At 39.2% G+C, this 26,598-nt stretch overlaps 1 protein-coding gene across 1 annotated transcript; it reads left to right on the top strand.

Annotated features, from left to right (window-relative positions):
* Positions 1-2,755: 2,755 nt before the first annotated feature.
* LOC110222918 (sodium-dependent glucose transporter 1C-like) lies at positions 2,756-23,390 on the top strand. The gene is given in 6 exon segments (XM_021008201.2): positions 2,756-3,170; positions 10,530-10,698; positions 15,290-15,406; positions 18,111-18,436; positions 18,438-19,205; positions 19,207-23,390. Coding segments are annotated over 5 exon segments (1,380 nt in total). The 5' UTR covers positions 2,756-3,170; positions 10,530-10,676; the 3' UTR covers positions 19,354-23,390.
* Positions 23,391-26,598: the final 3,208 nt, after the last annotated feature.

The raw sequence follows: 26,598 nt of genomic DNA, 5'->3' as shown, positions 1-26,598 counted from the left end.
ATAATACCAAAAGGAACTTGTAGCCACTGTGAACACAAACCAACCAGCAGCTAAGAGAGGGGACCAAGAAGTATGTTGAAATTTAAAATTTCTTATTTGCGGATTAGTAAGCTTGTTATAAAAATCCACACAAATCTTTTCTATTTTTCACATGTTCGTCTAGTTTCATTCTGAAATGCCATTAGATGACTTTGAATGCCACTGTCATAGAAGAGGTCTAGTGCAGGGTCCAAGTTGAAGAGGGGTTCCTTATATATTGTGAGATCCTCCAGATGAGTCAGGATTGCAACAAGAGTGAGGCACTGCCAATGAACACTGCCTTGTGTGCTGCAACACTGGTTCCCATGCAATGTGAAGAGAATGCAAGGAAGGCCCCCAGCATGTTGGGTGGACCCCTGGGCTGAGTAAAGAAGGACAAGGATAAGAGTCACACAAGACAGGCAGGCATGAAAAGATTGTGATCTGAAGGGAATACCTACATCACTGAAATCACAGTAAAATTCACAATACAATCACTAGAGAATTGGGAATATATTTCTTAGCTTTCAGAATGCTTGCACATACATTATTTCATTTAATCCTCACAACAGTCTTGTGAAGTGGTTAGTCCAAATATTATAATGCCTATTTTATAGGGACCACCCTCAGTTTAAGGAAACTGAAGCTCAGAGAGATGAAGTCATTTGTCCGAAAGTCACACTTTGAACTGAACTTAATAGAAAGAATATATAAAAATAATATAAAGAAATTGAATATAAGGAACTGAGATAAAACTCAGGTCTTCTGACTCTTAGTCCAGCATTCATTTCTACTACCCCATAAGGTAGATGTTAGAAATAGAATCTCTTCTATCTAGAATTGAGGATATTCTTGTCATGCTTGAAGATGACAGATAATGCCAAGTATTGGGCTGTCCAGTGGTTTCCCTGGTTTCTAGGTAAAGGTTTGAGTTGAAGAGGTATATGTCTCAAAAGTTATCTGGGCTGTTTGTGTCATGGCCGTCTCTGATGGATTTACATATTAGTAGTTACATTTTTATGTGCAGGACTTGGTTCCAATTCTGAGCTTCTCTCATGCATGGTCTCTGTACAGAAATTACACAAGATGAGCTTTGTCAAAACAGGGGGAGCCTTAAAATGGAGCCTGCCAGACTCTCTCAACAAACACCATTTGGGAAAGGTCCAATCAAATCCTTTGAACTGAGTCCTTTTACCTTATCTGTAGAGACCCAAGTATGAGGCACATTCTGACCCTGGGGCCAAAATGAGCTAAATTCTAATGTTCTCAGGGAAACCTTGGGTGGGAATCATTAACCAATTGAGAGGGATTTGTGAGATGGAATCTATTTTGAACAAATTGAGAGGTTTGAGTCTTTAGTCATGATTTCTACAAATCATAGTTGGTGTGGAGTCTAGGGCAAGATCTAGAAGACAGGGAGGAGGGAGGTATGTGAGGTGCCTGATGTTAAATAGTGCTGGACTTGGAATTAGAGACCTAGGTTTGAAACATGGTTTCATCTGTAAAAAATGAAGACAGTAATAGTTGTACAATTCACAAGACTATTGTCAGGGAAAGGCTGTGTAGATCTTCAAGTGTCATACTTAAAATGCATTGCTTGGCATGCAGGAGAGAGATTAACTGGTAAGACAGGCAAGTTCATCAATTTTTGCTTTAACTTACCAACTCCTTGTTTTTCCAGTGTTTAGCAGTAAAACCAGGATAAAAGAAGAGTTACTATATGTTCTTTCCAGGAAGCAAGACAAGGGAGAAAATAAAATAGTACTCTCCAAACGAGGGGGGAAAAGGTGGAAACACAGCCCAAAAAACAGATGTGGCGGACACAAGAAACAAGGGAGCGTTTAGGGGCGTTAGGAGACTGTGACATCCTGGAACAAGACATTTTTCCTCTCATATAACACCCAACCCAGAACACTAGAACCCACGGAATATAGTAGGTGCCCAATGATAGTCATAGTGAAAAATAAAGAGAAAAAACAAGTTTCTTGGAATTGTAGGATTCTACCTAAGGCAAACCCATTCTTGTTTCCTTTTACTCCTAGTTTCCTATGTAGTTATAGAAGTCAAATTGTTGCGGTTTAGAGTGGGGAGAGCTGGTTCAGGTGTGAAAGAATTCACTTAGACCTTCTCTATAAATGCTGGGAGCTTTATTGACGCAAACGCAGCAGGCTAGCCCTGGAAAGAGGACTAGCAACTTACAGAAGCATAGGGATCTGTTTTATCTTACAATATAAGGGGAGGGATCTTCATGACACAGGATGAGGAACATGGATGACAGGACAGGTGACTCAGGATGAGGAAGATGGGAAATTCTGACTCGGGATGAGGGAGGCAAGGAATTTTTAGGGTTCAGTATAGGGGGGAAGTTTTATGGTATCTCAAGATAAGAGAAAGAGACTCTAGGATGGCCTCAAGTTCAGGAGGGTCGTCACAAGGTACTGGAAAAACAACCCTTAATTGAAATTTGTTTCTTTAAAAAGCTTTTAGCTTTTACATCAAAATGAAAATCAAACCCTGAAGTTATTGACATTTTTGGAAGAAAAAAATTACTGAAAACATACTTTAATTCACTGAGCAAGATTGTGTGTATGTTCTGTTAAGGCATCACAGTATGGCAGACAGAGGCACAGAAAGGCCTTCAGATGGCCTCCATCCCTCATTTGACAGACCAAGCCCAGGCCCGCACCCTTTTAACCCCTCGCCCAATCTGGCCCCTCAGACTGGGTTCCCCCTGTAGAAACCAGCGGGGGGCGTGGCGGCGCATGCGGGCTGCCTAGCGGTTCCACGCGCTGCTGGGGAGGGTGGTGCCCGCGGGCCGAGGGCGGATCAGGGTGCAGCCGAGGGGGCGGGAACGGGCCGGCCGCGCCCCGTGCCTCCGTAGCAGACACCGCAGTAAGCCGGCGGCTCTGTGTCGGTGCGGCTGCTTCTCGGGCGCCGCAGAGGTGGAGGAGCTGGAGCTGCAGCGCGGCGGGGTCCCGGCCCCGACCGGACAACGGCTCCTCCCGGCGGGGCCCTCCGAGGCTGGGCAGCCGCTGGGGACGGACGCCGAGGTGGACGTGGTCGGCGGCGGGGACTGTGGTAGGAGATGCGGGGCCGGTAACGCACTGCGCTGGTTCACCTCCGTGCTGGTCTACGCTGCCTTCCTAGGGGTGGTGAGAGCCGGGGGGTCGGGCGGGAGAAATTGAAACGCGCAGCCCACGTGGTGCTTTAAAGTTGACAAACTAAGGGTGTCCCATTCGGGCCTTACAGCAACCCTAGGAGGTAGGGTCCCTTGTTATCCGCCTTTTACAGATGGGAAAAGTGTGACTTGCCCAGGGTCACCCAGCTAGTAAGTGTCCGAGGTCGGATTTGAACCAGGGTCTTCCTGACTGCCGGCTCATTTTCTCTTTATCCACTGCACCATCTAGCCCCCACCTGGCTTTCTTACCTCCCTCTGCCCCTCTTCGCATTCACGTCAATCCTCCGGCTTATTTTCTCCTGCAGCGCCGACTTCCTACTCCAGCATGCACTTAGAGTTTCTTCTGTTTTGTACCTATTTTAGGCAAACAGAATGACGCACCCTGAAATGGACCTGCCCTCTAGAGCTCCAGGCTCCTGCCCCCCAAGTCCTGCCAGTATGTTTCTCCTGGAGTGCGCTTGCAGGACTGGAAATGTGTTTGCCCACGCTCCTCACCTGACGCTTAACCCAGTGGGGCTCCTGCCCGGAGCTGGGCCGCCCGCACGTGGCCCCTTACCTGCTGGGCTCCCCCACACCTAGTTGTGGTTTGAGTGTCTGGTGAGAGCCGCAGCCCGGGAGGGCTCCGCTGTAATTAATGTGCAGCCGGAAGATTAATCAGAAATGCCTCTCCCCTGTCAGCCACGCAACCCTCTTCTAGGGTCATTTATTTAGGTGTGTCCCTCCTCTGCAAAATACGGGAGATGGACTAAATGGCCTCTGGGGACCCTGCTGGCTGCATCAGCATCTGGATCTTGCCATTGGGTCATCAGTTTCTCGTTTGGGACCTTGAACCCGGGCATAGGGTGCATTTTTAGATTAATGATAAGGCTGCTTAGGGTTAGAGGCTTGCTGAGTAGTGTATTCGAGTGGTAGGAGACCAGGCTTGGATTCAAAAACCAGTTTTGTTGTTTACTGACTGTTTAACCTCGGGCACATTACTGCGCCTCTGAGGTTTCCCATTTCCGTCCTCCTCAGTAAAATGAAGGAGTTGAATTAGATGATCTAAGCCCTTCCAGACATAAATCTGTAATTATTGTCACTTGATCCATTTTCAGATTCCTGTGATTTTTAAGAGGGTCTGAACTGTCGAATTTCCTCTCGAAAATGGCTGTTACTGGGGCAGCTAGGTGGCGAAGTGGATAGAGCACCGGCCCTGAAATCAGGAGGACCTGAGCTCAAATCCAGCCTCAGAGACGTAACACTACCAGCTGTGTGACCCTGGGCAAGTAGCTTAACCCCTAATTGCCTGGCCAGAGAAAGAAAAAAGAAAATATCTGTTACTTAGGGTTCTGCTGACACTTTTCCTTTAGGAATACCATTTATTAAAAACTACTTTCTAGAAGCTTTTTTTGTGAAGCAACTATTTTTATAGATATTTAATGACTATTAATGTGTGTGTGGGGGGGCAGTTTGGCTTAATAGTTACCCTTCCCAAAGTATTAAATCTAAGAGCAACCTGCTCCTGTTTGAAGTTCTTGCCTTTTGAGTCAAGATTAAAAAACTTTTTCCTTGTGTCTTTTCTAGTTAGAAAATAGTCTTTCAGTCATGCAGAACAGCATTTCTTATGTTTGATACATATTGTACAGGATACATGTGCAATAGAAGGCAATAGGGTCATTGATTAGAAACGGACTTTAGAGGTCTCATCCTGATTATTCATTTTACTGATAAGGAAACTGAAGTTCAGAAAGGATCCATGATTTGCCCCCAGGATCACAGAGGTATTAAGTAACAGAACCAGGATGCTGACCCAGGTCCCTTAAGTCCAAATTCAGTGCCATTTCCCTGGCATCACATTGTCTTGCAAATGATTTTGTTTGCTTTCAAGAAATAAAGCAGTGTTTGTAGTAAAACAGCTATTTATACAGATGATACTTTTTTTAAAAAAATTTTTGACATAAATAGTATTTTATTTTTTCTGATTACATTTAAAGGCAATTTTCAGCATTCATTTTTAATTAGATTTTGAGTTCCAGATTTTTATTCCTTTCTCCCTTTCCCCCTTTGCAGCAAGCTATGTCATACGTGTGCAGTCATGTAAAATATATTTCCACATGAGTCATTGTGAAAGAAGAAATAGAACAAAAGGAAAAAATCATGGAAAAAAACAAAGACAGTTACCATAGTATGCTTCCATCTGCATTCAGACTCCATCAGTTCTTTTTCTGGATGTGGATAGCATTTCACATGAGTTGTTTGAAATGGTCTTGGATTATTGTATTGCTTCGAAGAAGAGCTAAATCAGCCATAGTTGTTCATCACACATATTACTGTTACTGTGTACAATGTTCTTTGGTTCTTCTTACTTCACTCAGCATCAATTCATGTAAGTCATTCCAGGCTTTTCTAAATCTGCTTGCTCATTTCTTATAGGAGAACAATCCCTTAAATTCATATACCAAAACTTGTTCAGCCATTCCAAATTGATGGGCATCCCCTCAATTTGCAGTTCTTTGCCACCACAGAAAGACCTGCTATAGTTATTTTTGTACATGTGGGTCCTTTCCCCTTTTTTGTGATGTCTTTGGGATACAGACTTAGTGGTATTGCTGCATCAAAGGGTCTGCACACTTTGATTGCCCTTAAGGCATAGTTCCAAATTGCTTTCCAGAATGGTTCCATCAGTTCACAACTCCACCAACTATATATTTGTGTCCCAGTTTTCCCACATCTTCTCCAACATTTATCATTTTCCTTTTCTGTCATATTAGCCAATCTGGTAGGTGTGAGGTAGTACCTCAGAATTGTTTTAATTTGCATTTTTCTAATCAGTACTGATTTGGAGCATTTTTTCATGTCACTGTAGAGAGCTTTGATTTCTTCATACAGGTGATACTTTATTAGAGGCAGTATAGTGAGTATAGCAATTCTCAGACTTTTCGATCGCAGGACACATTTACATTCTTAAAAATTAACCCCCAGAAGCTTTTGTTTATGTGGGTTATATTCTTTGATATTTATTGTATAAGAAATTCATAAGTAACTAAACAGATAAATTTTTAAATTTTATCAGTTCATTAAAAACTACCAACAATAAACCCATCACATGTTAACATAACATTTTTCATCAAAAACATTTCTAAAACAAAAAATAGTGAGAAGAGTGGCTTTTTAAAAAAACGTTTTGGTGGATCTCATAAACATCTAGCTTAATGGAAGCTGGATTTTCATGTCTGTTTTCTGCATTTAATATGTTGTTGTGGTTGAAATATATGAAGAGATTGGAGCAGTGGATAGAGCACTGGGCTTGGGATCAGGAAGACTCATCTTCATGAGCTGAAATCTGGCCTGAGACACTTACTAGCTGTGGGACCCTGGGCAAGTCACTTAACCCCATTTGCCTCAGTTTCCTCATCTGTAAAATTAGGTGGAGAAGAAAATGGCAAACCATTCTGGTATCTTTGCCAGAAAAACCCCCTAAATTGGGTTACAAAGAGCTGGACACAACTGAAATGACTCAACAACAATATGAAGAAAATCACAGATACAGTCAATAGTCAGTAAATATTAAGCCCCTACTATGTGCCAGACCTTGTGCTTACTGCTGTGGCTACGAACATGAGTAAAGAATGACAGTCCTGACTGTCAAGAAGATTACTATCTAATGGGGGAAGACAATACCCCCCCAAAAGGGAGGGTGATGGGGTAATTTATCTGCCTTGAGGGAATGGTGGGGAGATCAGAGAAGTCCCGCAGCCAGGCAGGAAATGAGATGTCTGTGCTGAGGCCCCTCCTTAAATGGAGATTTTGTGGTTCTTAACACTGCTCTCCAGTCAGAGACAGGGAGTTGGCAAAAAGGAGTATTTTAATAGCCTTTTCAGATAGTTGTTGGTATTCTTCACTGCCATATCAAAATTTGACAAGTGTTAGGTTCTTAAAGATTAGTTGTAATAGAGAATCTAGAATGGTATAAATGAACCTTTCTTGTTCTCTGACATTATCTGAAAAATATTGGTTAATATACGATCAACATCTAGAAAGCCAAGAGAAAGATAACTTTTGTTATATTTTCTTATTTTCAGTTTTACCCAATTTCTTTGAAGTAAATTAGTTTCTACCAATGAGTCAGAACTCCAGTATGTGTTTCATCTTTTTTTTTTTTGGCCTCTTTTGTTGTACAATGTGCTGCTGTTGAGATTAGAAGAGATTCTAATTAAATTAAAATTAAGATCTAATTAAATGAATTTTTAAAAAATACATAGAAGAAAACAGAAACTAAGTCTGCTACTGTTAGGCTGTGTCTACTAGGCTTTGGTTGAAGTTTAATGTCTATAGCATTTTGTTGGGTATACAGATTCAGATTTCACATTTGCAGTACTTGTAAATCATGATATCCTGGAATATAAGTGATACTGAAGATGAAACTTTGAAAAATCATTCCTAATGGCCTAACAGTGATTGAGTTGCAGAGTAGGCTGCTCATACTTTGACAAAAGTTAGTGTAGGGTATAGGAGCCTGGAGTTGGAAATCTCTGATAATATGTAAGCCATGGTACAAGTCATTTAACCTCTCAGTGCCCCACTCAACTCTTTAAGACTATGTTAGGGGGCCAGCTAGGTGGTGCAGTAGATAGAGCACCGGCCCTGAAGTCAGGAGGACCTGAGTTCAAATCCGAACTCAAACCAAACACTTGACACTTACTAGCTGTGTGACCCCTGGGCAAGTCACTTAACCCCAACTGCCAAAAAAAAAAATGCTATGTTAGAATTTCTTGCTTGCAGAGGGGGAATATCCTACATAGATGAAATCATAGGTTGCAACCAAAATTTTTTTACTACTTTTCTCAATGATTTAGATTTTTAAAATTTTAGGTCATGTGATAATTGCGTATAGTTGTAAAATAATTAAAATTTTAGTTTTGGTATTATTAATTATTAAACTGTTAACCTGGAACATTGTTTTAAGATTCTCTAACTCAAAATTGAAATGACCTAGCCAAAAAACAAGCTGCATTTGCTTTTTCAGGGAAATGTTTTTCAAATTTTGCAGCCCATCAAAACTAGAAAAGCATCAGGGCATGGTATATCAGACACAGGACTGGCAGTTCAGGAACTTGTAGATCTTGTAATCCTAGTGTAGCCACTGTTACTTTCTGCCTGCTATGGAAATATATTTGCCATGATTTCACATGTATAATTGATATCATAGTTCTTTCTTCACAGTGGTGAGGGAGGGAAAGAATTTGGAGCTCAAAATTTTTTAAAAATGTTAAAAATAAATTATGAATTAAGAAAGGAAACAAAGTATACTTATTTTTAAAATTTTTTATTAATTTATTTTGATTTATCAACAATCACTTCCATAAGCTTTTGAGTTTTACATTTTTCTCCCCCTCCCCCACTCCCTTCCCAAGAAAGTGTTCTTGATATTTTCCCAAATGCAATTCAGCATACTCCATTCTGTCAATTTATCTGAATTCAGCTTACTGTCCAACAGCAGGATCCACTTCTCCTTGGTCCCTGGTAGAGACAGGCCAAGACCTTTAGTTCACTATCCCTGGGAATAGGCTTAGCAGACCACCAGTTCCATTTCCAGCCAGCCATCACATCCATTATCAAGGGGTGCAGTCCTTACAGAGAAAGCGTCCATTATCCTCACCACCACCATTAGGTGTTGATCAGTTGCCATGGATGGGGCAGGCAGGCTGGCCAACCTACCTAATCAGCAAAGCATTCTTATGTACCCTGTACATTGGTGTTGCTTCCACCACAGCCCTTATGGCCATTATCAAGGTGAGCAACCATGGAGAAAGAGCCTGCCATCCCCACCTCCTCCAACACTAGCTTCCAATAAACTTCCACTGAAAAGCAGATGCTGTAGACCCCAGCTTTTCAGCAGCCACAGGTATTAAAGATGTGGGAAAAGAAAATTGTCCCCTCCAATGTCCTCAGCACTGTCAACATTAGAAATAGATAGGGTGTTAACAGTAGAAATAACATAAAAGGTTGATAGAACTGTGAATTGGTCTAGCCATTCTGGAAAGCAGTTTGGAATTATGCTACCAGAGACATTAACTTATACATGCCCTTTGACCCTACTATACCACTACTACTTCTATATACTGAAAGAAATGAAAGCAGGAAGAAAAAGACTCATGTATAAAAATGTACCTGCTCTTTTTGTAGTAGCAAAGAACTGTAAACTAAAGAGTTGATCATCTGTTGGGGAATGGCTAAACAAATTATGGTACATGAATGTAATAGAGTATTATTAAGACATAAGAAATAATGAAAGGGACAGTTTCAGAGAAAACTGGGAAGACTTATGAACTGATACAGAGTGAAGTGAGCAGAGCCAGAAGAAGAATATATACAATAACAACATTATCAAGAAAAATAAGTTTGAAAAACGTGAGAGCTCTGATTGGTGCAACGACTATTATGATTCCAGAGGACAGAGGAGGAAGCCTGCTATTCCTCTCTTGACAGAGTTGAAAGACTCAGGATACAAAATGAACATGCATTTTTGGATATAGCAGTGTGGGAATTAGTTTTATTGACTTTGCATATTTGTTGCAAAGCCTTTGTAACTTTTTTTTCTGGGGGAGATGAAGTGGTGATGGTAGGTTGAAGGGGGTGGAAAAGGATAGGAAAAAGATAAGGAAGGAGGATTATTGAGGTGTCTCTTTTAAAAATTTGGAGAACTGAAGGAAGGCCGTGAAGAAGAACATAAAGAAGATACCTTTGAAAGCTAAAGGTTGAATTATATACTTAGAAAGAAAAGGAAACTTTTTGTAATAGGGATTTTCAGTTTTACGTATAGTACTTTTTTGTGCTGTGTATATGGAAATGTTTGTTTTATTTTGTGTTTATTAAGTTCAGACTAAAAATAACCAAATTTTGAAAAAGAGAAATGACATTTTAAGAAGCTGTGTTTGCTTTGCCATTCCCCCCCTAAGGAGTACTGGGCCTCTCTAACTTGTAGCTGAAACCTGTATGTGTCATCTTCAATGTTACAAGGTGAGTTCCTTAAGAGCAAGGATTATCTGACATTTCTCTTTGAATCCCTAGCACTTCAGACAATGCTTTGAACATAGTAAATGCTCAGCAAATGCTTTTTTATTCATTCAAATATATGTTCTGATAGAGCAGTCCAATGGACATCATCCGTCTGCATATCATGGTTTGGACAATAGAACAGTATAGAACCTACTAAATGAAACCTCCAAAGAGGTCATCCCAACAGTTCACCTAGGAAAAAGTCAAGTGGCTAAAAAATTACCATTGTCCAGACCACACAGGTTTACATATAATTTAATGATTGTAAAGTTTCATTTTTTTTTAAAAACCATAGGGTCTGAGTGCTGGTATAATAGGACCTACATTTCAAGACTTGGCTGTGAATGTGAACCGCAACATCAGTGATATTTCTTACATTTTTGTGGGCCTTGCATGTGGGAGTCTAAGTGGTTCTGTGATTGGTGGATTTCTCTTTGACCACATGAATCATAACTTAATTTTGGGTAAGTAGAATACCTCAATATCTTCTGACTTTTCAGTAGATATGATGTTTGTATTAATGCCTCTGGAGACAGCTGGCCTCATTCAACATGACCTTGGTTCAGGCCCTGTCTCTGACACAACAGGGTGTATGACCTTGAACATTTAAACTCTTAGTGCCCCAGGCAGCCCTCTAAGACTATAAATTGCAGAGCAGATGTTGACCTCTACTAGTAGAGGTGGTTTTCTCATTTGGCGTTCCCTAGACATGTGAAACAACAGATCCAATGAAAAGTATGAAAGTTAATATTAACCTAGGAATTGATAGCTATCTATGTGTATGGATGTATAGTATTAAGGTATTGTGTTTATATATTTTATTTAGCAGTTAGTAAGCAGCTTGTGTGATTCCAACATGGGAAGAGAATTAAGCAAAGTTAATTTCCCACATCCTGTTCCCAAGATAGGAAGTTAGTTTTATTCTGGGGTTACTGTGGAAATGGGTCACCTCTAGGAAGAGTTCAGGACCCTTAGGTCTACTCAGAAACCCACTTTTACCCTGGGTATTATGTGGAATCCAGCATCTTTTAAACCAGGACTATACAGATTCTTAGAATCAGAAGGGATCTCAGAGGTCTTATAGTGCAAGTTATACTTGAACGTGATTCAACTCTGCAATGTTCCCAGCAAGTTCCTATCCAGCTTCCACTTGCAGATCTCCAGTGTGAACTTACAGGTGCATGCTGTGGCATCCTGTTTCATTTCTGGACAGCTCTGGGTGTTAGAAAGTTATTTCTTTTGTCAAGATAAAATCTGCTTCTCTACAAAATTATTCCTAGAAAGAAAAAGTGATAGGGCCTTTACTAGAGGATGAATGGGACTGGTAACTGACAGCAGAGAGAATCTGGAACTGTTCAATTTTTATTTCGCTTCTATTTACTCTGCTAAGGAGAATGACTTTTATACTGGAAATGACAGAATGAAAATTACTGAAAGGAAGTTGATACCCAAAGTATGTCAAGAGATAATAAGAGAGTGCCTGGTTGCTCTCCATGAATTCAGGCCACTTAAAACAGATGAAATAAATCTTTACATCATAAAACAACTGACAGATGTGATTCCAAGCCATTGTCCATGATACCAGAGATGGTGGAAAACAGCAGAACTTACACAATCTGGGAGATGGAAAAAGGTCTTGCTGTTTAAAAAAGAGAAGAGAACAGTCAGCAAAGAATCATCCAGTGAGCTTGTCTGATTCCTGGGAAAATTAGAGAATGGATCACTAAAGATATAAGGAAATAGTGATTACACTGCATGACCTCATCTAGAACAGATCATGTCAGATTAACCTTATTTCCTTTTTTGACAGGATTTCTAAACTACTAACTAAAAGGAATAATGCTTTAGATATGGTTTATCTGGATTTCAGTAAAGCTTTTGATAAAGCATCTCATACTATTATCATAGGGAAGATGGAGAGATCTGGATTAGACCATCTGCAGTTTGATGAATTCAGGACTGAGGGCGTGACTTAAAGAATAGGCCAGTTCCCTAGGGATCCATGTGAGGTCCTGTGCTGTTTAACATCTTTGTCAGTGACTTGAATTAAAAACAAAAATGGAATGCTTCTCATATTTACAGATGATAGCAAGCTGGGAGGGGGATAGCTGGCACATTGGATGACCACATCAGAATCCCCGAGAATCTTGATTGGCCAGAGAATTGGGCTGAATCTAATAAGATGAAATTCATTAGGGTTAAAAGTTGAGTATTATCCTTAAATACCAAAATGTAAAAAAGTGGAGGAGGCATGGTTAGATGGCAGTTAAGAAAAAGATAGGGCGGTAGGAAAAAAAAAAAGCAAATACAGTCTTGCTTCATTGATAGGCATAGCTTCCAGGAGAGAGAGATGATAATCTTACTTATTCTGCTCTCATCAGACCTCATGTGCACAATTGTATTTATTTCCTTCCCCACACCGTACTTTAAGGACTGATAAGTTGAAAAGTGTCCAGAACAGGGCAACCAAGATGGTGAAGGGGGCTGAGTCTGTGTTCTGTGAGGATTAGTTGAAGGAACTGGGTATGTTTAACCTGGGGAACATTAGACTTGAGGTGGGGACATAATAGCTTTCTTCAAATATTAAAGAACTGTCATGTGGAAGGAATTTGTTCTGTATGGCCCCAGAGCGCAAAAACAGAAGTACTGGAGAGAAGTTGCAAAGAAGTTAACGTAGACTTGATGTCAGGAAAACCTTCTAACAATTAGAGCTGTCTAAGAGTGGAATGGTCTCCTTCTAGAGGTGGTGGGTTTTTCCTCCTTGGAGGTCTTCAGGTAGAGGTGAAGTGAGCACTTGTCTCATAGGGTATAGTGGGGATACCTTTCCTGTATAGATTGTACTACACCGCCACCCAGTCCCTTCCAGCTCTCTGATCTTGGGGTTCTCTGATTCTGTGAGTTAGTCCAGTGTTAGTTGTACAAGAGGTGCTGAATAAATGTCGATAAAAGTTGAACTTAAAAAAAAAAGTCCCTGACACTTCTCCAGGCTGAATGCTATAGGAGTTAAGGGAAAGGAGCCACAAGTCACATTCATAGCTGTATGAGTGATAATCCATGTGCAGTCTAATGTCACATGCGCTTCATCATATACACGCACTGAGATGCCCTTGGATATACACAACCAGAGTTAACATACCACTGACCTGTCCACATGCGCACTAAGAAAGGGGTCTTATGCATGCAGGTACATAGTGAACAGTATATTCACATGGAGATGTAAGCTTCACAGAATGTCAAAGTTAGGACTTCAGAAGCTCTCTAGTCCACACCGTCCTGGAACAAAAATTCTGTCTACAGTTTCCCTGACAAATAGTCATCCAGCCTCCAGTGAGGAATCCCATTACATCTTAAGGCAGCCCATTCCATTTTTGGATAATGGTACTTAGATGCTCACAGCGCTTCATCTAGACAGTAATTGTGAACATTCAGATGCTCACATTGAGATATTTTTCAGCACACACACATACACATACATACATACATACACACACACACACACAGACACAGATACTCCCCTATACCTATCTGTTTACCGTAGATGACAGTTGTTGATAAATGAGAGTTCATCTGGAGGAAAGCTACTAGTAGGATGGGGAGAGGGACTGGAACCAAGGCTGTCTGAGGCCACTCAAGTAACTGAAGATATTTATCTTGGAGAAGAAAGGATTTGGAGGGTGCCTGATATGACAGCTGTCTTCTGAGAATCTGTAGGGTTGTTACAGGGAAGACCTTCTTCTGCTTGGTCCCTGAAAGCAGAACTGAGTAACAGGTGGATTTGTGGTACAGATTTTGGTTCAGTGAATGTAAAAACTTGATAGCAGTTAGGGCTGCCTGAAAGTAATTGACTGCTGTAGCGGTGAGTTCCCTGTTCCTGGAGGCTCTTCAGAGGGAGACTGAATGACTGTCTAGCTGTGTGTTGAACTAACTGAGGGGTTTTAAACTTGGAGTCCAGGAACTTGTTTTTGTAGTATTTTGATAGCTGTATTTTAATGTAATTTGTTTTCTTTGTAATCCTATATATTTCATGTATTTAAAAGCACTCTTCTGAGAGTGGCTCAGCAGGCTTCACCAGACTGTTAGTGGGGTCTGTGGCACAAAAGAGGTTAAGAACCTTTGTTGTAGATGTTCCCCGTGATTTTTTGACAGTATATTTAGTGTATTGGAAAGAACATTAGTTTTCAAGCCAGAGGACCTGGATTTGAATCCTGGCACAGCTACTTGCTTACATGTGTGATCTTCATCTGATTACTTATAACCTCTTTATGCCTCAATTTTCTCATGTGTGCGATGGAGGCAGCGTTGTACTACATCAGTAATATCAAACAAATAGAAGTGAGTCCCTGCCCGCTGCATATTGACTTAGCCACAAATTAACATCATTTTTGTTGTATTTTTATTTCTTTTGTACAACATTTCCCAGTGAGCTTGACACCTGTGGACTAGGGGAGCTCTAAGGAAGGTCTCTTGTAGCTCTAAATCTGTGATCCTGTGGTTCAGCAGACTTGTTCAGTATGTTTATAACAAGAAACTTTGTCTTTCTGTTGATAGTTCTGTGGCTCAAATTTTGAGTCCACTGATAGCACTAATTCCCAATTCATAAACTTAACTGGAGGCAGTGTGCCAAATACGGGAAAACCTGTGAAATAGCTGTCTGGGATTTCATTTGGAGGCCCACCAGGTAATAGCTAAAAGAGTTTCATTCCTCATCTTACTGTGTTCAGTAATGCCACTGACTCTTCCTTCCAGTATGTCAGTAGTTATTTTTAAATTTATACTCCCAGCAGTCACTCCAATGGCTTCAGCTCAAAGGCAAAGAATTTTATAGTGTATTGAGAATGAAATTTATTTATTTCTTTAATTGTTGAAGTTTATTTCTCTAAGCCATGTTTCCCGATTTCCATGACTGACTTTGTGTTGAAGAACAATTAGAAGTCTTCCTCCTCAATATAGACCAGTTTAATTTAACCTAATTTTAGGCATTTTAGATGAGATTGTTTTAATGGTAGTGATGACCCATGAATATGTTTTTGTATCTAATTTTTGCCTTTCTTTTAGGACTATCAGTGCTGGGGACAGCTATTAGTCTCTACCTTATCCCCTTTTGCAAGCAAGCAGTATTACTGGTTGTTATGATGGCTGTCTCTGGAATTTTTTGTGGAATTTTAAGCACAGGTGAGTGGATATTTCTGCCACTATTCCTGTGTGGAGGAGAGGAGGGAGGGAAGAGAAGATAGCTTCTTTTAGAAAACAGTAGAGAAAACTGTTTTTTCTAATTCTCAACTAGGTTACTCTTCCACATGGCAGTTGTTCCTGGAACAGATATTGTTCATTTACTTAGGTGGAAAATAAAGGACAATAATGCTTGGCAGGTGTGAGGGTGACTTGTGACTGTCCTGCTTCATAAGCAGTAGGTGTTGGTGGTTAGGATCCCCCAGGGAGGGAAGATTTCTTCTTTGACAGTAGTTAACATAAAAGAATGGCAACTTTCATTAGGTAGTAAATCCTCATTGTTATGATATGGGGTAATTATTTAAAACCTAGACCAAATTAGGACCTAGAGTCTGAGTAAGCAGATTAAATTCAGTGAATATTTCCTAATTACTAGTTAATTTGCATATTATGTTCAGGTTGGGCATCGAATACTTGTATTGGAATGGATGCAAAGGTAATAGACCTAAATTGAAACTTATTCCTTGCCCTGCCTATCACTTTTTGATTTTTTTTCCCTTTTCTCCAATTTTCCTATGGTCTTCCACTAAATCCTTCTCTAATTAGCTGAACTCTGATATGCCCACCAAACCCTTTGCCATTTAATTTTGTATTTTTCTAATATATATGTAATATTCATACATATATTCATATGTACATGCCCCTACACAAACATATTTAGGAGGAGGGCAGGCTAGACTTAGGATTTCATCAGCATAAGGATTGAACAGTGAGGAAACTCCTTCTCCCTGATGCAGATTGGTAACTGTTGTGCAATTTTTAAGAGTGGCCAAACAGAGTAAGTCTAATTTTTTTCCCATATGGCAGTCCTTCAAGTAGTCATTCTTGGAGTCAGACCACAGTAGATGACACATGCTGGCTGTGTGACCCTGGGCAGGTCATTTAGCTTTTCACTGCCTTAGAGACCTCTTTAGTATCATGTGTGTGCATACATACACATGTAAAACAGTTTCTCCCACCATCCACACTGTAGCTTCTTGTGTTTCTCTCTCCCCTGTTTTGCTGTAGTGGCTGAGGGTGTGAGAAATAAAGACTTGAGGCTTTTAGCTGAGTTTGATGACTTTCATTCGTTGGTAGTTTGCACCTCTGTAAAGAGTTAGAGACTGTGTACCTGTTTGTGTCACTTGACCTGCATGTAGTTGAGGGTGTTAGAGGGTCCTGATAGGTCCTCAGATGGGCATAGCAGGATTCTGCAGATCCTCACATCCTGAAAACCTCATGCTGCCCCTGGTATGTGCATAAATAACATTTGCTCAAATAGGTGTCTAGTGCTATGTCTTAGGGGGGATTTTAGTGACTTTAATGTTATCTGATGATTAAAAACCAAATAGCATGTTTTGCTCTGAAGCACAGTTTACCTTGTCACTTCTGTTGTACATTAGCCCATCGGGTGGATGTTTCCAGCACCAGGACCTTCTCATTCTTTGCAGTTCTTGTCCTTCCATAAATCTTCCACAGAGATTCTACCCATTGTGCAGTAGGCCTTCTTCTTGGGCTGTTAGCCTTTGAATGGTTGTACCAGAGGTGAGGAACCTGCAGCCTTGAGGCCACAGGTGGCCTTCTAGATCCTTAAGTGTGGCCTTGTGATTGAATCCAAGTTTTATCTTTCTTCTGTAAAATTTGGATTCAGTCACAAGGCCGCACTTCAGGATCTAGAAGGCCACCTGTGGCCTCAAGGTTGCAGGTTCCCACCCCTCGGTACTGTTTGATGGGTTGTCATCAGCACAGCCCTACAGGCTGTCCATCTGCTTCCCTTTGTCTCACTCCATGAGCCACCCACATCCTTTTCTGATCAAGCTTGTGCTTGATGATGTCTTTTATACCACTTGTGTGTACCAGTTGTTGCTTATACACTTCAGAATGCTTACACCAAAAAGAAAAAGAAAAAAAGAAGGGGCAGCTAGGTGGTGCAGTGGCTAGAGCACTGGCCCTGGATTTGGTAGGACCTCAGTTCAAATCCGACCTCAGACACATGACACTTACTAGCTGTATGACCCTGGGCAAGTCACTTAACCCCATTGCCTAGTGAAAAAAAACCCCAAAAAACAGAATACTTACACCTAGTCTGTCTCTCCATTGTCCTTTGGGTCACTTGGCCATTTTGATGCTTCAGAGAGCATGGCATTTATAATTAGGTAGGTTCACTGAGGAAAATTTCAATGTTCACTGTGTCTGTAGCATTCTTTTCTAATACTTAAATGGTACAAAAGTACTCCAAAACTGTTAGAGTTGCCTGAGGTTTGAAAGTGGGTTAGTGGCATTTGGTTACTTAGCCTTTTGGGAGGTAAGAGGAGGCAGGAGGTGGGTCTTGACTTGTGATTTCACTGGCACAGTGAACCCTAAATAAGGAAACACCCTCTAGCAATGCATATTAGTGAGTTTTCTGCAACTCAGCCAGCTGCCGAGGACCATATGGCTGGTATATATTAGAGATAGGACTTGAACCCAGAGCTTCCTGACTCCCTAACTGGCTCTCTGGCTTCTGTGCTGGGCTTCCTCTTGGCTTAGCAAATTATAGTTTATATTACTAGTGTACTATTTCTGACAACAGAAGCTCTTCAAAACACAATTACTACATTGACTTTCAAGATATTAATGGCATACAGAATTTTTAACACAAAAATGTAATTCTTTTTATTATTTGTAGGTGGCAATGTCCTTATCCTGCATTTATGGAGAGGTGAAGCAGCCCCACATCTGCAGGCCTTGCATTTCACTTTTGCCTTGGGGGCCTTTTTGGCTCCCTTACTGGCCAAGCTGGCCTTCAGCAGTGCTGTGCCCTCTGAAAACCACATGATAGGTGACACATCAAACCACTCTGAGCTCACCCTGCCCCCTGCAGCCGACTTAGCAGTCATATTTGGAGTACCTGCTAACAAGAATTTGCTATGGACTTATGTTGTTATAGGAACTTATACTTTGGCGATATTTTCCTTATTTGTTGTTTTGTTTTTCCAAAAAATTCCAAATCAAAAAGAAAGCAAAAAAAGCTGCTGAGAAGACTCGAACTGTGAAATATCAGAATGTCCTTCTTGTTCTCCTTTTTATGTTTTTCTTTTTTTATGTAGGAGCAGAGATCACATATGGCTCTTACATATTCTCTTTTGCAACACTGCACGCTGGCATGAGTGAAAGCCAAGCAGCAGGCTTGAACTCTGCCTTCTGGGGGTCATTTGCCGCTTGCAGGGGCTTAGCGATCTGTTTTGCTACGTGTCTGCAGCCTGGGACCATGATTGTGTTAAATAATGTGGGCAGCTTGATTTCCTCCCTGCTTCTAGTGATTTTTGATAAGAACCACCTTTGTCTTTGGGTGGCAACTATAGTGTATGGAGCTTCAGTAGCTACTACATTTCCTAGTGGCATTTCCTGGATTGAACAGTATATGACCATTAAAGGAAAATCTACAGCTTTATTTGTAGTTGGTGCTGCCCTAGGACAGATGGTCCTTCCTGTAGTGGTTGGATCTCTTCAAAGAAATTACCCACATCTTCCTGGGATTCTGTATATTTTGTTGGGGTCAGCTATTATGACGGGAGTTTTGTTTCCTATCATGTACAAACTGGCCACCGCACCTCTTAGTAGCAAGATTCAGTAAAGTAGAAAGAGTGAAGCCCAGAAAGCACTGCTGTCCCCCTCTAGGTTCAATAATGAGGATAAAGATGATTATGGAGAAGAGGGTGCTGAAGAAGAATGGGACAAAGTATACTTTGAAATGAGTGATATGATAAGTAATTCGGTAATGAGAAAAATCTAGAAAAATTTTGAGGAAATCTCCCACAGAAGTTTCTAGCCAGTTATTGTCAAATGACATACCATTCAGTTCTTCTCTGGCTATTACTGGCAACTCACCTGTGAAGCCCCTCCCTCTAGACAAGGAAAAGAATGACTAATGGAGTAAAAGATGTATTGGTTATTGATTCCCTGTAACAACCGTTGGCTTTAAGGAGGCAAGTCAGAGTAGATCATTAACATATTTTAGGGTTTAGCACTTGTAGCTCTGATTCCAACAAGTGGAAAATTCTGATGTGTCATGTCAGTTCAGAGTCTTTGACAACAAAAGGAAGTCAGATATAGTCAGGTGTGGCTAGTAAAGTGACTTCACTGTAAAGTAACTCCCTACATTCAGAAGCTTCAAAGAAGGCATAAATATTTGAGAAGTTTCTTACCAGCAAAAGTCACCTAAAGAGTGATTAAGGAGTAGAATAAATTACCAGCATTCCAGAAACTATTGGTAGAGCTGGTAAATAACCACACCAGTGGCTTTGCCAAAAAAATGCCAAAATGGGAGGATGAAGAGTTAAACACAACCGAAAAACAACAACAGTAGTTCAGATCCTCATCAGCTGTTGATGACCTAATTGGTCTGTCTTCCTCAGTGTCTTCCCCTACTCCAATCCATCCCCCACTCAGCTACCAGAGTGATTTTCATAAAATACTGATCTGACTGCATCACCCCCTTCTAAAGAAACTCCATTAGTTCTCTATTACATTCAGGATTCGATAGAAAATCTTCTGTTTGGTATTGTAATCTGCCCCCTTTCTACGTTTCCAGCCTTCTACTTCTCAGTTTAAACCCCACTTCTTAGTTTCCAAGCTAAGTAAATAAAAACATGTAGAAAATTACTTTTTGAAAGAAGAACACCAACAACTTCACGTAGGAGGAAGAAACTACATTTTGCTAAAAGATAGCATAGGCAATGACTTAACAGCAAATGGCACAGCATTAAATTCTTAAGGAAAAATTAAATGAGTTATAGGAGGAAATAGATAGTAAAACTATACTAGTGGGGGATTTAAATTTATACCTTTCAGACCAAAATAAGTCTAACCATGTAATAAACAAGAAAGAAGTTAAGGAGATTAATAAAATTTTAGGAAAGTTAAGATGGCATATTGAATGGGAATAGAAAGGAGTATTCTTTTTTCACACCTGTGCATGGCACCTTTACAAAATTTGAGCATGTACTAGGGCAAAAGAATCATAAAGAAATGCAGATAGGCTGAGATATTAAATGTATATTTTTCAGACTGTAAGGTAAAAAAAGGTATATATATTTTTTCAATAAAGGGCCTTTAAAGAAGAGATTAACAATAACAAGTGAGCAAGGAGGTGGAGTAAATAAGAGTGTTGGGTGGGGACTCAGGAAGACCTAAATTCAAATCTGGCCTTTGACTGAATAGTGATTTGATACCCAGGCAAGTCACTTAACTCCTATTTGTCTCAGTTTCCTTATCTGTAAAATGGGGATAATATCTGCATTCCAGGGTTGTTGTGAGGATCAAATAAGATTATAATTGTAAAGTGCTTAGCATAGTGCCTGGCAAAGAGTGAGCAGTATAAAAATGTTAGCTATTAATTAGTTGGACACTACATAACCTAGTCCTAAAGACTGAGAGGGTCAAAGAAAAAAATAGCAACAATAATTTCATTAAAGATAATGACAACAATGAGCCAACATACTAAAATTTGTTGTTACCAAAGCAGCAGTTGGTGGAAAATTTATATCTCTAAATGCTTACTTCAATAAAAGAGAAAGAACAGATGAACAAATTGGAAATACAGCTAAAAAAGTCCGTAGAAGACCAAGAAATTAAAAACCTCCAAACACCAAAATAGGGGCAGGTAGGTGGTGCAGTAGATAGAGCACAGGCGCTGGAGTCAGGAATTTTAATCTGGCCCGTAACACTTACTACCTGGGTGACTCTGGGTAAGTCGCTTAACCCCAAGTGCCTCACCAAAAACCAAAAAAAATACCAAAATAAAAGTCCTAAAAATCAAAGGAGAGATGAACAATATTGACAGTAAAAAAACAAAAAGAAACAAAAAAACCCCCACGAAATAATAAAACTAGAAGCTTTTGTTTTTTGGGAAAAATAAAGCTATGGCTAATTTGATTAAAAAAAAGAAAAATCAAATTACCAATATCAAAGTGAAAAAAAGTAAATTTATAACCAATGAAGAGGAAATAACAGCAATGATTAGGTACTATTTTATTCAACTCTGTACCAATAAAACTGACGATCTAAATGAAATTGATGAATATTTTTAAAAAATATAAGCTGTCCACATTAACAGAAGAGGAAAAAGAATGCTTAAATAATCTTATCTTAAAAAAAGAAAATGAATAAACCATGAATGAGCTCCCTAAGAAAAAAGGAACCAGATGGATTTTTCAAGTGAATTATATCAAACATTAAAGAATAATTAATTCAAAGAAGCCCTAGTAACCTACTGTTTGATAAACCCAAAGATCCCTATTATTGGGGCAAGAACTCACCATTTGATGATTGTTGGGAAAACTGTAAAGTAATCTGGCAGAAATTAGGCATAGATGAAGATCTCACACTGTATACCAAGATAAGCTTAAAATGGGTATGTGATTTTGTCATGAAGGGTAATATCATGAGCACACTGGAACAGAGGAGAAATTATTTATCAGATGTATGGGTAGGGGGGAAGAGTTTATAAGCAAATGAAACAGGAGTCCTACCCAATTCCTTCTCTGACACAATTATAGTTTTGACAGATACAATCTCTTTAAATAAAATACTAACAAGGAGATTACAACAATATATCACAAAGATAATATACTATTACCGGGCTGGATTTATATGAAGAATGCAGTGCTGGTTCAATATTAGGAAAACTATAAGCATAATTGACCATAACAATAAAAAATAATAAAAATCACAATTATTTCAATAGATGCATAAAAAGCTTCTGGCAAAACACAATACCCATTCCTGTTTTAAAAAAATTAGAAAACAGGAATAAAAGGAGCTTTCCTTAAAATAAGTAGCATCTATTTAAAACAATGAGTAAGCATTTTCTGTAATTGGAATAAGCTAGAAGCCTTTTTGGCAAGATCAGGAGTAAAGCACATTTGTCCATCGTTACCATTACTGTTTGATATTGTCCTAGAAATGTTTGCAATGGCAATGAGACCAAAAAAAAAAAATTAAAGGAACTGGTAGAGGATAAAAGAAAACAAAGCTATTGCTTTTTGCAGATGAAGTAATGGTTTACCTAGAGAACCCTAAGAAGTCAATTAAAAAATAATTAAAACAACTACTTCAGGGAAGTTGCAGGATATACACTAAGTCATTAGCCTTTCTATATATTACCAATAAAATCCAGCAGGAAGAAAGAAATTCCATTAAAACTAACAAAAATTACTAGAATTTTCAAAACTTTTTTTCTGTATCATAGTGACAAAAATCAACACAAAGCTCCTTATAAAAGTCATCCTTGAGATACAGTTGAAACCCTAGTTTGTAGTAGATGCATTCAGAACAAAAATCATTATAGCACTGAAAGATTTCTGAGTCCTAGCCAATAGTCCTATCCAGCAAAATATATGACAAAATTCCAGTAATACAAAAGATCTGGACAGTCTTTTGGGAGTTTGCTGTAATAGGATTTAATCCATACTGCAAGAGCTAGTCAGGAAAATCATTGTAATGCCTTTGTGCTTTGTGTTTCTATGGCTCAGGTTTTATGTGTGTGTGTATGTATGTATGTATGTATGTATGCATGTGTGTTCTTCTCTTCATACAATCTTTATGTGACAATGCAATGCCACTTTGCACCATGCTTTGATGTTAATATAATGAAACCTATTTAAAAAGACTGCCTAATATTCTCTATGAGAGTAGCTGCCTTAACAGAGGGCCTTTGCTTACAAAGTTGTTAATAGATGCATCTGTGGGTAAATGACATGGATTTGCAGGAATTTTTCCCTACGCACACACATTCCTAGACAGGTTTTCTTGCAATTACTTTAAAAAATCCAAAAATTCTTCTCAGTACATAGGGGAGGGAGGGAGTGTGATTGAATGGATTTTTTACATTTGACTTTGGCTAATGTGTAAGAGGCTTTCTATAATGGTGACTATTTATTGGAATAAAATATTGATTTGGATGAAACCTTGCTTTGTTATTTATTTTTCTCATTATTTAGTTAGTTGTGATTTCTTTTCCTCTGTCTTTTACTCTAATGTCGAGGCCTACATTTCCAGTAGTTTGCTGAATATGTCAATCTGCATTTCTGGCCTACACTTTAAAATCAACATGTACAAAACTGAACTCGTCAACTCCTAAAACAGCTCCTCCATCATTACTACCCCATTTCTGTTAATTATCCTGACTTTGGTTTCTCCCTCTTCTTCATTCCTGGCTCCCAATTAATCACTATGTCCTGCTGATTCTTCCTTAGAAATGTCTTCTCCATTCATTCCTTTCTTTTTAACTATTCTGCCATCACCCCAGTTCAGATTCTTATCACTTGATTCCTGGATCTTTGCAGTTGCCTCCTAACTGGCTTCCTTCCTGTCTGGTTATTTATTCCAATCCATGCTGTCATCAGGACAGTATTCCTCTTGTACGCTTTGAACATGTCATACCCATGAACAATAGTTAATTTTTAATGGCTACCCACTGACAAAAAGCAAATTCCTTAGTCTGGCCCTCTAGCCTTTCTTGTCCCCCACAATCTGGCCCCAAACTGGAAACCTTTCTAGACTTATCTCCCATTCTTCCTCCACAGGAACTCTAGGCTTCTATTTGGAGTATCTGCTCTTCTCCAATGGATAGTGCTTTCTTGCCTTTAGTCATAATTTGCCTTCTTCCTGGAATGCCTTTTGACCTTTCCCAAGCAGTGGCAGTAATGATTTCAATCCATTTCAGGTTACTGATATTCTAGCCACCCCCCAGGGCCCAAGTCCCTTTCCGTCTCTTATATGATTATTTCCTGATAACCTCAGCCGGCTGTGATCTCTGATTCTCTTTCTGTTTGTACTTTGTTATTTCCCTACATCACTTGCACAGCACTTGTCATATATTATCCTATAATGTAATCACTTGTATATATGTTAATCTGTTACTAGAGTATATGGTCCTTGAGAGCAAGGAGTGCCACTGTTTTCCTCAGTGTTGTGTAAACCTTAAGGTGCTATATAAACATGAGCTATTATTGTTCAGGGCTCAATAGCAATTTTTTTGTAATATTCACATTAAGCTCTAGCCCTATAATGTGATTTTTGCCTACATAAAAACACCACTGAAATAATGCTGACAAAAAGTATTTTAAGAATGTAAATTTTTTAAATGTTTCAAAGTTTAGAGATATATATGAGTGATCCTGAAACTAGGTTTATTAAATTAGAAATCTGATGTTACTATGGGAATATTAGTGTTGCATGAGAATAGATTTCTTCTTATCTTCTCAAACTTCAATTTTACTGGTTTAGGGTTGGCAGGAGTAACTGCTTCAGCATCTCTTGAACAATTTTAAAAGACTGCTCCTTAGTGGCTCCTTTCAGTAGGACAAACATGCCAAGGGGATTAAAACAGAATAATATATTTAGGAAGTAACTGTTAGGAAACATCTTCTTGAAAACAGCATTCCTGCATAATAGATCTCCTAACTTTCCTATTCTGCATTAACTTCTCCTATATAACACCTTTAATGCCTTTCTTGCCTGCTTGTGTATGCTATTTGGTTACAGATCTTCAAGACAACTAATGTTTCCATTTCAACCACCCAAAGGTCAATTCAATTATCAGAGCAGAATTAGGAGAGTCCTTAAGTACAAAGTTAAGGCTTTGGATATACATAGTCAAGAATCATAAAGATAACTAAGTATGGAGTATAGGAATGACTAGGGAGAAAAAAGGTATGAGGACAAGATCATGGATAAAAACTACTAATAGAAAATCAGAATGGCTAGTTTTGGTGGACTGCAGTCCATCAGAAATAGAAGAGAACTTTGCTCTTTTTGTATCACATCATATTTGTAGTTCATGGTGTGGACTTGGGAGGCATGTGGTAGATTACATAGATAAACTCAAGGGTAAAACTCCATTGTCTAACTGTATTGTATGAAAGAAAAGTGCCATCAAGGTGAGGACAGTAGGAACAGACAGCATTTAAAATAAAGCTTCAGGGTTAGCTTTTTATTGTTGGGGAGATAAACCTCTAGCATTAATTAAAGTATTATAATACTAGAATTCAAATAGCTTTATGTTGGTTCCAAAGGTTTGGGGAGGTGATGAAGCTCCTTCTTGACTGACAAACTCATTCTATGGCTAGATGAACTAGGTGACTGCTGACTATTAGTTAAGCAACAGGTTGGAGAAATGTTAAAGAATGAGATGCCAGGATCTGATTTCACTTTAGAGCCTTGGAAACAAAGGTTATTGCCTTGATCTGAATTCTATACTTCATTAATCATAGAGAATGGAGTTTGAAATGGTGAGCTCTGTCTAACCTAAAGCTAGGGTGTGTCCTGAAGGGCTGAAGATTTCTCAGCATCTCATTTTCCAAGTTTGTGCACAGCTATTTATAGGAGACCAACCTGTCACATAAATAGCTCTAAAGTGATAAAACATGACAACCCATTCTTTTTCGCTGAGGTTTATTTTTGATGTAAGAGCAATGTCATGTTAAATCCTTAACTTCATCAAGTATACTTAGACACTTAAGTATTTTTAAAGTTATTCCCTTCCCCCAAATGAGAGCTTTTCTTTCTCTTTGCTCTGTACCAGTTTCCTGATAGTTCTGTTTATGTTAGTTCTTTTTTTTTTTTTTAACATTTTTCATTGTTTCAACTGGTGACAAAGCTACTAGGAAAAGTTTGAGAACAACTTTTCTCACAGAAAACTTATATCTGGATAAATGTGTTATTTGAATGGGTTTTTCTTTGCATGGTCTCCCCTCTGAAAACTTTATTTATTATGATCCTAAGTAAACTTTTAATTGTTAAAGCATTTTTCTCTTGTGGCCTTCCAATTAAGGGGATTCCTCCTTTCCCAAAACAAAACACTAGAGGCAATGACATTTTACTACATACCAAATAATTCCATAATGGACACTGTATTTCAGTACCCTATTGACCTCAATGAGACTCAAGGAATATTCTTCATTTTCTTTTCTCTTTCAAATTCTTCCCTTCCTCAAAGGGCAAGCTTGCTATCAGTTTCATGACCATTACTGCCCTTCATATTCTCTCAAAAATTTCTGGTATGAGAGCTTTCAGATTCAACCTTATGGTAATGTGGGGAACCCCTCCCCACAATAGTATGTCCTTCCCTGCAATAGGTTACCTGTATACTCTTGAGTTTTTTTCTTTTCTCT

Source organism: Phascolarctos cinereus, unplaced genomic scaffold, assembly GCF_003287225.1.
Source record: "Phascolarctos cinereus isolate Bilbo 61053 unplaced genomic scaffold, phaCin_HiC Scaffold_5;HRSCAF=322, whole genome shotgun sequence".
In the NCBI taxonomy this organism is placed as follows: domain Eukaryota; kingdom Metazoa; phylum Chordata; class Mammalia; order Diprotodontia; family Phascolarctidae; genus Phascolarctos; species Phascolarctos cinereus.
This window is presented reverse-complemented; position numbering and strand designations above follow the sequence as displayed.